The sequence below is a fragment of the Notolepis coatsorum genome (assembly GCF_963971535.1).
Source record: "Notolepis coatsorum genome assembly, chromosome: 11".
In the NCBI taxonomy this organism is placed as follows: domain Eukaryota; kingdom Metazoa; phylum Chordata; class Actinopteri; order Aulopiformes; family Paralepididae; genus Notolepis; species Notolepis coatsorum.
Window position 1 is genome coordinate 16,544,029 of NC_140175.1, and position 12,872 is coordinate 16,556,900.

The 12,872-nt window shown below is 43.6% G+C and overlaps 1 protein-coding gene across 1 annotated transcript in view; it reads left to right on the forward strand.

Annotated features, from left to right (window-relative positions):
- Nucleotides 1-405: 405 nt before the first annotated feature.
- The window catches only part of pitpnm2 (phosphatidylinositol transfer protein, membrane-associated 2), a gene marked incomplete at both ends in the record, with an annotated part of 78,923 nt that continues 66,456 nt past the window's right edge, over nucleotides 406-12,872 (forward strand). Inside the window, 2 exons of the mRNA XM_084324802.1 lie at nucleotides 406-414; nucleotides 1,408-1,550. Of these exons, the coding sequence (XP_084180928.1) occupies nucleotides 406-414; nucleotides 1,408-1,550 (152 nt within the window). The remainder of the gene's footprint in view (nucleotides 415-1,407; nucleotides 1,551-12,872) is intronic.

The window sequence follows — 12,872 nt, forward strand, 5'->3', positions numbered from 1 at the left end:
ATGTGGAGCGCTGGGCTCGAACAGGCAAGCCCAGCGTCTCCGTCATTCGTGGCGAGCGCCTTGCCCACTACGTCACGTAGCCGCCCGTTGGCGTGTACTTTTTTAAGAGCCAGAAACACTTAGTGGTCAGATGTCCGTGGTAGTTATTGAGTTCTGCAGCCATTAGTTACGAGTCACAGTGCGTCTGACATCGTGGCGGATACTAGACTCGAGAATTTCCCCCGATACTGAAACCAGATACCCGATACTGAAACCCGATACCACGAGAGCCACGTGTAACATGTCAGAAATCAAAGCGAAGCGCCCTTTATGTTCACAGGGATGTTAGATTCTCTCTAATGGAGAAAAGTGTCCATTGACCCCTGACCTCAGGGCCTGAGAGGTCCAGCCTGTTCAGTAAAAGTGATGGATTGGGTGAGTACATGGTACCCACCCACCCACAGGTCAGTTTAAGGACAGTGTCGCCAGTAATCGACACATCCATGGTATAGTAATAACTAAGACTGTATTGTCGCCTGTATCAGCTCTATTTATCGTTCAAAATGTTCAGTTGCTATTAGGGATGCTCGATATTGGCCGATATCAACCGATATCAACTGATAGCGATATATGCAGGGTTCACAGGGTTAACATTACATATCTCTTGTTGTGGAATTAACACAACATTATGCATACTTTCGACAATAAATAAAATCAGAATTTGTTCTTACTTGCTTGCCTGGGTAAATAAAGGTTATAGAAATGTACATTTTTTTTTTTCTTTTTTTAACCGATACCGATATTTTCCGATATCACATTTTAATGCCGATATCGGCCGATAATATCGGACATCCCTAGTTGCTATTGCTTGCACTTATCTGTGTTTCATTACGCATATGAGCGCATGCTTACCAACTGTTTAGCCTGTTTTATTGCAACACTACTATCACCGACATCTAAGAAGGGAGATCCCCCCTTGAACGGCCCTTCTAAGGTTTCTCTCCTCCACATTGCCTGTGGTGCATTTTTTTCCTATTGCTAGGTTTTTAGTGAGTTTGGTCATGTGCAGGGTTTCACTAGAGACTGGCCCCTGGAGGACGTGTGCAGGGTGTCAGTAGAGACGGGCCCCTGGAGGACGTGTGCAGGGTGTCAGTAGAGACTGGCCCCTGGAGGACGTGTGCAGGGTGTCAGTAGAGACTGGCCCCTGGAGGTGTGCAGGGCGTCACTAGAGACGGGCCCCTGGAGGTGTGCAGGGTGTCACTAGAGACTGGCCCCTGGAGGTGTGCAGGGTGTCACTAGAGACAGGCCCCTGGAGGTGTGCAGGGTGTCACCGCAGACTGGCCCCTGGAGGTGTGCAGGGTGTCAGTAGAGACCGGCCCCTGGAGGTGTGCAGGGTGTCACTAGAGACTGGCCCCTGGAGGTGTGCAGGGTGTCACTAGAGACGGGCCCCTGGAGGTGTGCAGGGCGTCACTAGAGACTGGCCCCTGGAGGTGTGTGCAGGGTGTCACCGCAGACTGGCCCCTGGAGGTGTGCAGGGTGTCAGTAGAGACCGGCCCCTGGAGGTGTGCAGGGTAGGGTGTCAGTAGAGACTGGCCCCTGGAGGTGTGCAGGGTGTCACCCAGGCCGGCTGTATATTACTAGGGTTGGGCACCGAAAACCGGTTCTAATAGGAACCGGTTCCTAACTTCCGGTTCTGGAATTAATTAATTAATCTGTTAATTAATACCCTAGTTACAGTACAGCAACCAAATTAAACTGTATCAAGTCAACTGAAAATGTGAATAGTATGATTTTCTTTTTGAAATAAAAAAAAAATAAAAAAATCTCCTTCGAAATAAGCTGTGACCTGTTTTGACCTGCACCTCAAAGAATCGGAATCGAGAATCGTTTAGAACAGGAATCGATATGGAGAATCGGAATCGGAACCGGAATCGTTCAAATCCAAACGATGCCCAACCCTATATATTACCCAGGCGCCCCGGTGTGGAGCGGGGCCAGGCAGTAATGGTATTGGAGCTGGAGCCCGGGGGCTCCCGAGCCTCTCCCCGTCTCTCGGAGGGGGGGGGTTTGATTAACGGCCCTTCTCGTACGTCCTCTAATAACGTCTCTTTCTCAAGAATTTCCGACTCGAACCCCCCCCCCACTCCCCTCCCCTCCCTCCCCCCATCTCCTGTATGTGTGTGTGTGTGTGTGTCTCTGTGTCATAGAGTTGTATTATATATCTGTGTGGGTGGGTGCGCGTGGTGGGTGCGTGTGTCTCAGTGAGTGTCAGTGTCCTGATAGCTCAGCCCCTGGACGGGTGAAGTGATGCCAGCTGTCTCCGAGATTAAGAGCCGGTGAGGAGGAGCAGAATAAATAAAGAAACCACACATCTGCTGCCGTGTGACAGGAAATGGTTTTCCACACAAGGACACACATAGACGCCGCCAAGCGGTTCTCGCGTAGATTGAGCTGGATTAAAAGATCGCCCCGTGAGACCGCGCCGGCTATTATAATTATAGTCTCTCAGACACACGCGTCCAAAAACTCTGTTTTTTGCACACGTTTACTATTCGCTTTGGCGGTTACTGAGAGCGAACAAGTTTGAATACGGGCCCACCGCCCGGTGATGTCATCCGGGGCATTGAGTCCTTGTGTCGTGTTAATAACAGCTCCGTGAAATTATGTAGACGAGGAAATAGCAATACCTTACCTAAAGTCTTATAGGGGCAGCTACCTTATCATTTCACTGAGCTGTAATTAATATGACTCACGGATTCAATGCCCCCCGATGACATCACTGGTGGCTAGGGCTGACCTTCGATTTCTTCTTTTTTGGAATTCGAAGCTTCGGAGCCGAGATTCGATTTTAATTCGAAGCTTCGAAATAAAAAAATAAAAAATAATAAAAAATATTTTTTTAATAAAAAATGTAAAAGATTATGTTGTGGGACTTGTACAGCACTTTGTTCAACTTTGTCAGTGCTGTACAGTTTAAACCTTTTAAAATCTTAGACAAACTAAACACTTTGCTTCCATGAAATATTGTAAGCCGTCATTTGAGGCTTTATAAAAGCAGCACAATGAACACAAATCTGTCAGTGCCGAGTCCGACCTCATCTTAAATAACAAACAGCATTGCTTGTTGTAATTAACAAAGAGAGGCAGAGTTGATTTTGCAAAAAAAAAATAATAATAATAATAATCGAATTTAATTTTTATATTCGAATCCCATGCCCATCGAACGAAGCTTCGAAGTATTTAAGACAGCCCTACTGGTGGCCATACATCAGACAATCACACAAAATCTTGATGGCCACGCCCCTTTTTGGGGACAACAACTGGGAATACGCAGGGATTAGACAGTGTTTGTTCATAAACTACAACTTTAGGACAAAACACACAGATATAATTCACACTGAAGACCATTGTTGTCCCAGAAATAGTCATTGCCTCTTAGTTTTACGTCCTTTGGAGATTCATAAGTTCATATTAATTGTCCAGGTTGGGAAATGAGGAGATGTCCTGCAGCTGACTGGGGAAATAGGCCTGAAAACAGATCAAACCTAACTTTTCACGATGGTGTCGAGACACAATGGTGGCCAGTGATGCAAAAAATTATTTAGGCGCACATGTACTGTCTCTCTCTCTCCCCGTTTCTCTCTCTCTCTCCCTCGCCCTCTGTCTTTCTCACCCTCTCCCTCGGTCTCTCTCACTATGTACCTTCAAGATTTTAAGTAGCCAAACGTTACACTATAAATCTAACTGGATAGTTGATGATGATAATAAATACTCACTTCATTAGCTAAAATATTCTAAAATTATTAAGTCTGCTATAAGCCATTCTCCCTCTCTCTTCATAAATAAAGAAATCATCTTTTGTTTATTATCTTATATCCTGTGCTGGCACAAGCACTAACGTAGCGTGGAGAGTCAGTGGAGAGATAACACATAATACACATAATAACACATGGAGATAAACTAAAAAGCGATTTGATCATTTTTGTCCGGTAACAAATCTGGCTGGCTGGTAGTAAATCTAACAGCTACCTTGGCTGGTAGTTTTTAAATCTAACAGCTACCTTGGCTGGTAGTGTTTACATCTAACACCTACCTTGACTGGTAGTGTTTACATCTAACACCTACTGTACCTTGCCTGGTAGTTTTTAAATCTAACAGCTACCTTGGCTGGTCGTGTTTAAATCTAACAGCTACCTTGACTGGTCGTGTTTAAATCTAACAGCTACCTTGGCTGGTCGTTTTTAAATCTAACAGCTACCTTGACTGGTCGTGTTTAAATATAACAGCTACCTTGGCTGGTCGTTTTTAAATCTAACAGCTACCTTGACTGGTAGTGTTTAAATCTAACAGCTACCTTGACTGGTAGTGTTTAAATATAACAGCTACCTTGACTGGTAGTTTTTAAATCTAACAGCTACCTTGACTGGCAGTTTTTAAATCTAACAGCTACCTTGACTGGTCGTTTTTAAATATAACAGCTACCATGGCTGGTAGTGTTTAAATATAACAGATACCTACTTGGCTGGTCGTGTTTAAATCTAACAGCTACCTTGACTGGTAGTGTTTAAATCTAACAGCTACCTTGACTGGTAGTGTTTAAATCTAACAGCTACCTTGACTGGTAGTGTTTAAATCTAACAGCTACCTTGGCTGGTAAGCCAGAAAGTACACGTTGTTCCCTGTGTTGTTGTTGTGTAAGTGTCGTGTAAACCCCAAAACAACAACAGAAAGAGTTGACCTTTGGAAGGCAGGTGAGGCTAGAAGGAAGCCCTTTATGGCCCAGGCTGTTCTGACAGGAGTTTGAAAGATGGTGCTGTTGTTGTAACATAAATTCTGTGCTTGTTCCCCCAATATTGAACTGGTTCCTCGCCTCCTCTCCTTTCCTCCTCGCCTACCGTGGCAGTATCTAATAGCTCCTTCCTTTTTACCCTTCGGCTGTCTTTAAGTAGGGATGCACAGATATGAACACTTTGGCCGGTACTAATAACTGGTAATAAATGTTTCTGTTATGGCTGATATATAATGGTAAACGGTAGGGGTGGGAATCACCAGAGGCCTCACGATACAATACTATCACGATACTTGAGTCACGATACGATAGTATTGCGATACTAAATATATTGCGATATGCTGAGTATTGCGATATTAATATTGCGATATATTGCGATTTATTACCTTTCTTCAACTGCAAGGTAAAACTTTGTCAACATGTTTTATCTAATCAAATAAAGTTCAGTCTGTTCATCTCACTTCAATAATTTTTATTGCAGAACATGGTATTTTCTCAAGCAGACCGATGTCAACACTAATCTGTGTTGCATGTACCTGACAAACTGAACTGTTTGTATTACAGTCATATTCCAACTTAACTGAATGCACATGTGTGTGTGTGGACTACTGTACTATTACAGGTATTGAAATGAACAATGCAACTTCCTTATACAAAAAAATAAAAATAAAAAATTATATGAATAATTAAATATCGATACTTGGTGTCCCTGTATGGATACAGTATCGCCACGCAAAGTATCGCGATACTACTACGTATCGATTTTTCCCCCACCCCTAGTAAATGGGCTGTATATTATCCAAAGCGCTTTACAGCTTATGCCTCACATTCACCCACACATTCACACGCAGACGATGGAGGCGACCATGCAAGGTGCCGACCTGCTCATCGGGAGCAGTTAGGGGTTAAGTGCTTTGCTCATGGACACGTTGACACACAGGAGCCGCTCTCGAACCGGGAACCTTCTGATTATTACCAGACGACCGCTCTACCTCCTGAGCCACTGTCGCCCCCGGCCCCGATATGACCAATTTGCCTATATCAATATGATGTGGCCTGTAACATAATACAATGTTCCTACAGTAATGCCATGCAATGTGTACATAATACACTATCCCATGAAGTCATATGACATGAATAATTAATAATAATAATTAATAATAATAATAATTCATTACATTTATATAGTGCTTTTCTTGACACTCAAAGCGCTCCCCACAATGTAGGGTGGAAATGGCCTCCTTCACCACCACTGGTAGTAGCACCCAACCTTGGGCTATGCAGGCTCAATGGCTGCCATACACTGGCACCAGGCACACATCACACTACACAATGGCTGAACGGCTCAGGAGACAGGGATTGATATCAGCCAATTAAGGGGGAGGGATGATTAGGTGGCCTTGATGTCAGTGACCTGATTGGGAATTTGGCCAGGAACGTTGGGGAACCCCCTACTCTTTGCGATAAGTGTCCTGGGTTCTTTAACGACCGAATTCAGTCAGGACCTCGGTTTAGCGTCTCATCCGAAGGACAGCTGTACGGTGTCCCTATCACTGTAACAGGAGCATTATTACTGACAGAGTGCAACAACACCACTTTGCAGAAACGGCCTTGACCGGGGCTCTAACCGATGATCTTCCGATCATAAGTCCGGAGCTCTACTCGTGAACCCCCCCCCCCCCCCCAAACAGTAGTTTCAGCTCATGTTGAGAGGGAGGAGGGAGCCACAAATTAAATCGTTGTCATATGATGTGAAAATAATCGTGATTATGATTTTTGCCATAATCGAGCAGCCCTAATGTTAAGATCAGAGGTGTTCTGTGATGATGTGAAGATCAGAGGTGCTCTGTGATGATGTGAAGATCAGATCAGAGGTGTACTGTGATGATGTGAAGATCAGAGGTGTTCTGTGATGATGTGAAGATCAGAGGTGTTTTGTGATGATGTGAAGATCAGAGGTGTTCTGTGATGATGAGAAGATCAGAGGTGTTCTGTGATGATGAGAAGATCAGAGGTGTTTTGTGATGATGTGAAGATCAGAGGTGTTCTGTGATGATGAGAAGATCAGAGGTGTTCTGTGATGATGTGAAGATCAGAGGTGTTCTGTGATGATGTGAAGATCAGAGGTGCTCTGTGATGATGAGAAGATCAGAGGTGTTCTGTGAGGTGATGATCTCTCTGACTTAGGGCTGCACTATTCTTGTTAAAATGCGAATCACGATTTTTCTCTCTAAGAATTGAGATCACGATTCTCTCACGTGATTCTTATTTTTCGTCATCATGTTAAAAAGTTAAGTAAAAAAAAAAAAGTTAAGAAAATAAATGTAAAAAAAATCATCATTTAGAAATGAGATCGCATAGGTCTATGAATCGAATAATTGTGCCGCCCTACTCTGACTCCACCACAGCCCAGTGACTTCTTTCCTCTCTCCGCTTGTCCCTCAGGAGGGACGGCAGCCAGCATTGCAGTCACCGTATCAAACCACCCGCATGCTAACAAGTGGTGGCTGCCAGAGAGAGACCTGAGAAGTGCTCAACTGAACACTCGCTGGTCCCTGCATGTTTCAGGTGAATGGAGGCAATAGTATAATATACTTTAAAGAACAGTATACTGCGGTTGTTGTAGGCCTATAGTTGTTGTTATAGCGTTGAGAAATGTGGTTTTCCTTGTCTGTCCCGTCCTTTTTGTTAGTTCAAAATCTAGTTTGATTGGTACAGTAGGCTAATTGCTAGGCTTGGCGCTAGTTGTGATGCCGATGTTATAACGCTGCCACCGGGGTATGCTTTCCTTTTATAAAAATAAAACCCATTTAGTTCATTTTCACATATCAGTGCCCACATTCATCTAATAAAAAAAACTCTAATTTGTAAAATGCGTGTTATCAATACTTAGTCAGACAACATTATTATAAACTGAAAGTATTTTATAGGTCTGTGCAGCAGAGTCGCAGTACAGACAGAGTCGCTTAAGTTTCACTTTCACTTCTAGAGTAGATTTAACTTCACGTGTAGCAGGAGGAAAAAAGGCTTTAGAGACAGGTTACACAACGATGGCGGAGGATTTGGCTATATTTCAGATTCATGAACTGAAAATGTACTGTTCGTTGGTTTCTTTAAAAAAAAATTAGAACCTAACGTCAACTCTGTCTCTACAACAAATGGATAGTAGTCATTGAAAATGTATTAAAAACAGATGTAGACAGACACAGCCGATCAATGTAGCCGCATAACGTTTAGGATCAAAGTGAGCGCTCTACGGATATTGAGCGTCATTTTGTACCAGTAACACCGGTGTTGTCATGAGTTTATTATTCATGGAAAATTTCACATCACCGCGGCAACCCTAGTCATCATGGCTAGAGTGACCCACACCCACCCACACGCACGCACGCACGCACGCACACACACACACACACACACACGCACACACACACACACACACACACACACACACACACACACGCACACACACACAAACAAGCTCCTCGGACCGAACATGTTGTCCAAACAACATTTGTTTGCATGAACATTTCCATAAGCAAAAGAAAATGGAGCAAAGTTTGTGAGTGTTTTTTGCTTCATTAACAAAAGGATAATCAGGTAATCATTTAACAGCAGAGACTAATCAGAATTAAGGGGTTAATTACGTACGAAGAACTTATGCTGCCTTCAAATGGGGTGGTGTTTACCGTGTCCACAGGAAGAGTCCATATAAACGAGCCACTCTTGAGGTATTCACAACGTTGGGAGTGGAAAATCCCCAGTCAGCTGCAGGATATTTCCTCACATCTGGACATTTAATATTACGCTTATTAATCTCTGGGTGACCTACAACCAAGAGGTAATTACTATGTCTGTGGCGTGATAGTATTCTGCATGATTTGTATCTGTTTGTTTTGTCCTAAATCCTATGCATATAATCCTTTTTACATATCTGTATAATTATATCTATATCTGTAGGCTACATATCCCTTACCTGCTCTTACTAGTTACGCTGCTGGCCAGTATGACTTACTACCATAGTGTCTTCTTTATACCTGCATCACTGTACATATTAATACTACAACTCTGTACATGGTAAAAATGGTTAATGGTGTATTTATATAGCGCAGGAAGTCCTTCATTCCGACAGCCATCAGTCTCTATAATGCATCACTGTGCCTCACTGCATCACTGAGCACAGGGTGACAGTACTATCAAATCTTCCTGGACTTTTACTTTACCGGTACTTTTAAATCGACACTGTACACTTTTTACTGTACACTTACTGTATATTTCTGTATATGTTGACTGTATAGTTTATATTTTAGAATGTATATACATAATATAGAAAATTTATATCCCGGACCGTATTTTATTCTCATTCCTATTATTTTTATTCTTATTCGTGACTTTTGTTTTTGACTACCTAAATGTTTACTGTTTACTGTGAGTGATCGGTAGTGCCGAATTTCCCTCGGGATAAATAAAGTATTTCTATTCTATCTATCTATTCTATATACCTTAAATAAGTGAAAATGTAAAAAAAAAAAAAATATCTATGCTGCTATAACAAGCAGCCGACGCCGGCGATCACCCTGCCCCTCCCCCTCAACACATGGCTTTGCACACGTGAGCGCTGCGTCTTCCATGGCGACTTCAAGATAATGAAGAGGGATGATGTCAGATGTCCCAGTGGCTTTTATTCTGGGCCGGTGGACACTCTTCCTGTCCGGGGGGCGGTACTGAATCCCGGCGATCTCCATCTCTGCTGCCTGGTGGGCCCGGGTTTATGATTTATGATTTTATTAGGATCCCCCATAGACCTGTTCGCTGTATATACGTCAGACTCTGTGTGCTCACGCATCAAGGCGGCAAAAGGAACGTACAGTAATCCTGGTCAGAACAACGGGGAAGACTACAATATATTTGCATTTGTTAGCCATGCTAGCGATCTAAACAAGCAATCCATGCCATGCCAAAGCTAGATGTGTAAAAGGTGAAAGACTCACACTAACAGCCAATGCTGATTTGGCAAAATGTCATCCAGCCGTTTTTAGTCATTAGAGAGTCATGGTTTCTCCATAGAGCCACGTCGTACTTTTTTAGCACAGCAGCTCGCGCAGGTAGGGGGCAACTTAGTCACGTGACTAAGTATTGGTATTCAGATTCCGATCAGATTCAGATTACTTTATTCACCATATTGCAGTACAAATGGAACGTGATTCGACGTTTACAGTGCATGTTTTTTTTTTCACAATTAAGAACAATACAACAGTAAATAAATAATTATAAGTAAAGTGCAAGACAGGACAGAACAGTGAGACAACAATAAGACTGTGAAAAGTGCAGTGGTTGGTGCAGTATTGCTGATTGGCTTGAACACGGTATGTTTGTATTCCGCTAACAGGTCTATTAGCTGCTGCAGAACACAAGCTACTCTTCCTGGTCAAACACATAACATGTAAAAAAATGTTACGTAAGACTTTTACAGACAAAACAGCCAAGCGACAGTGTCTCAGGAGGTAGAATGGTCGTCTGGTAATCTGAAGGTTCCCGGTTCGATTCCGGGTCCTCCCGGCAGCGTGTCGAAGTGTCCTTGAGCAAGACACTTAAGTTAACCCCTAACTGCTCCTGGTGAGCAGGTTAGCACCTTGCATGGTCGCCTCTGCCGTCGGTGTGAATGTGTGAGTGAATGGGTGAATATGAGGTATAGGTTGTACAACGCTATATAAATTCAGTATTTTCAAAATCTGAAACTGACAATATCCTCTCAAACATATTACTATACATACCATATTATTAACCATATGTAATCATACATAGACTACAATATTTACATTTACATTTACATTTAGTCATTTAGCTGACGCTTTTATCCAAAGCGACTTACAAGTTCTGTACGACAAGCCATCAGGAAGGGCACAACTCTATCAGCTGAGCAACAATGTTCATCAAAGTGTTGAGTGCTACAGTGTAGGTTAGTTTATTAGGACAAGTGCATGACAGTACGGTTAGTTAGGGTTAGATTTTTTTTTTTTTTTTTTTTTTTTTTTTTTAATTCAGATAATGGTTGAAGAAGTGCGTCTTTAGTCGACGGCGAAAGATTGGACGTGATTCGGCTGTCCTAACTGGGGTGGGTAGTTCATTCCACCATTGTGGGGCAAGGACTGAGAATAGGCGACTTCTCTTTGATGACCCTCCCGGAGCTTGGATAGGAGTAGGTCTGAGGCGGCCAGAAGATGCAGAGCGTAGGGGTCTTGAGGGTGTGTAGTTAGAGACCATTGACCGGAGGTAGGCGGGAGCGGTTCCCTTTGCCGCACGGTATGCTAGGTCGAGGGCCTTGAAGCGGATTCGTGCAGCAATGGGGAGCCAGTGCAGGTCCCTAAGAAGTGGGGTGACATGGGCCGACTTCGGTAGGTTTGAGATCAGGCGGGCCGCTGCGTTCTGAATGAGTTGGAGAGGCTTAGTGGCAGTGGCCGGGAGGCCAGCGAGCAGTGCATTGCAGTAGTCGAGGCGGGAGATGACTGTTGATTGGACGAGGAGTTGGGTGGCTTCTTTTGTCAGGAAGGGGCGTATCCTTCTGACGTTGCTCAGGAGGAATCGGCAGGTTCTGGTCGTCGCTGCGATGTGAGCAGAGAAGTTCAACTGGTCGTCGAGGACAACACCAAGGTTCTTGGCGGTCGGGGACGCAGTCACAGCTGCATTCTCGACTGTGATTGAAAGGTCGGTTAGGGGGGAGGATTTGGCCGGCAGGTGGAGCAATTCTGTTTTGCTTAGGTTCAGTTTGAGGTGGTTGGACGTCATCCAGGCTGAGATGTCGGACAGACAGGCCGAGATCTGCACAGAGACGTGGATATCTGAGGGAGGGAAGGAGAGGAAGAGTTGAGTATCGTCGGCATAACAATGGTAGGAGAAGCCATGAGACGTGATAATGTTACCCAGTGATTTAGTGTAGAGGGAGAAGAGAAGGGGTCCTAAAACCGAGCCCTGGGGGACACCCGTCCGCAGGGGGCGGGTGGCCGACAGGGTCCCTCTCCATGACACTTGGTAGGAGCGGTCATTGAGGTATGATGACAGCCATGTCAGCGCAGAGCCAGCCACTCCCATTCCTGCGAGGGCCGCAAGGAGGATCTGGTGGTTGACTGTGTCGAAGGCTGCAGATAGATCTAGGAGAATCAGGACAGAGGAGAGGCCTTTCGCTTTTGCTAAGTGAAGTGCCTCTGTGACCGCAATGAGGGCTGTCTCTGTGGAGTGACCAGTCCTGAAGCCTGACTGATTAGGGTATATATATATTATATATATATATATTACATAATACAGTATATATTAATATGAACTAAATTCACATACAGAAACCATAAACAATACATACATACATACATACATACATACATACATACATACATACATACATACATACATACATACATACATACATACATACATACATACATACATACATACATACATACATACATACATACATACATACATACATACAGTATTTACCCTGATTCATAGACACTGGATAAACATACAAAATAAACTCTTACCACCTATTTGTATAGGCTATTGATATTCCTATCACTAAAATAAAATGAAAATAAAAGTAACTATAGGTGTGAGTGTGTCTCTGTGTGTGTATATGTCTAAATGTACAGAATGTGTTTACAGGCATAGGGATGTTGTTTCAGTTGTCTTTTAAAGCCTGTTTTAGTTTGTGCTTTAGCAATGTGTTCTGGAAGTGAGTGCAACCACGGCTCTATACAGCACTGTGCGTTGCATTGATTGTGTTCTAGCTTTGGGAACTGTATATAGCGACATGTGGTGGCATGTCTCATGTGGTATTCATGTATTGTTAGAGATGAGTGATAGCAGATTATATAAACAAGTAGGATATTAATTAATACATGGAGTGATGCTGTCTTCGTCACTTTCATCCAGGAGAGCTCGACATGCATGTTGTTTACACTAGACCTTAGTGTGCATCGAAGGGCCAGCCGAGCTCCTCTGTTCTGAGCCAGCTGCAGATCTCCTAAATCCTTCTTGGTTGCACCTGATCAGATCATTGGGAAACAGTCTAGATGGGGTGATCGAGAGGCTTGGGCTCAGATGAACGCAG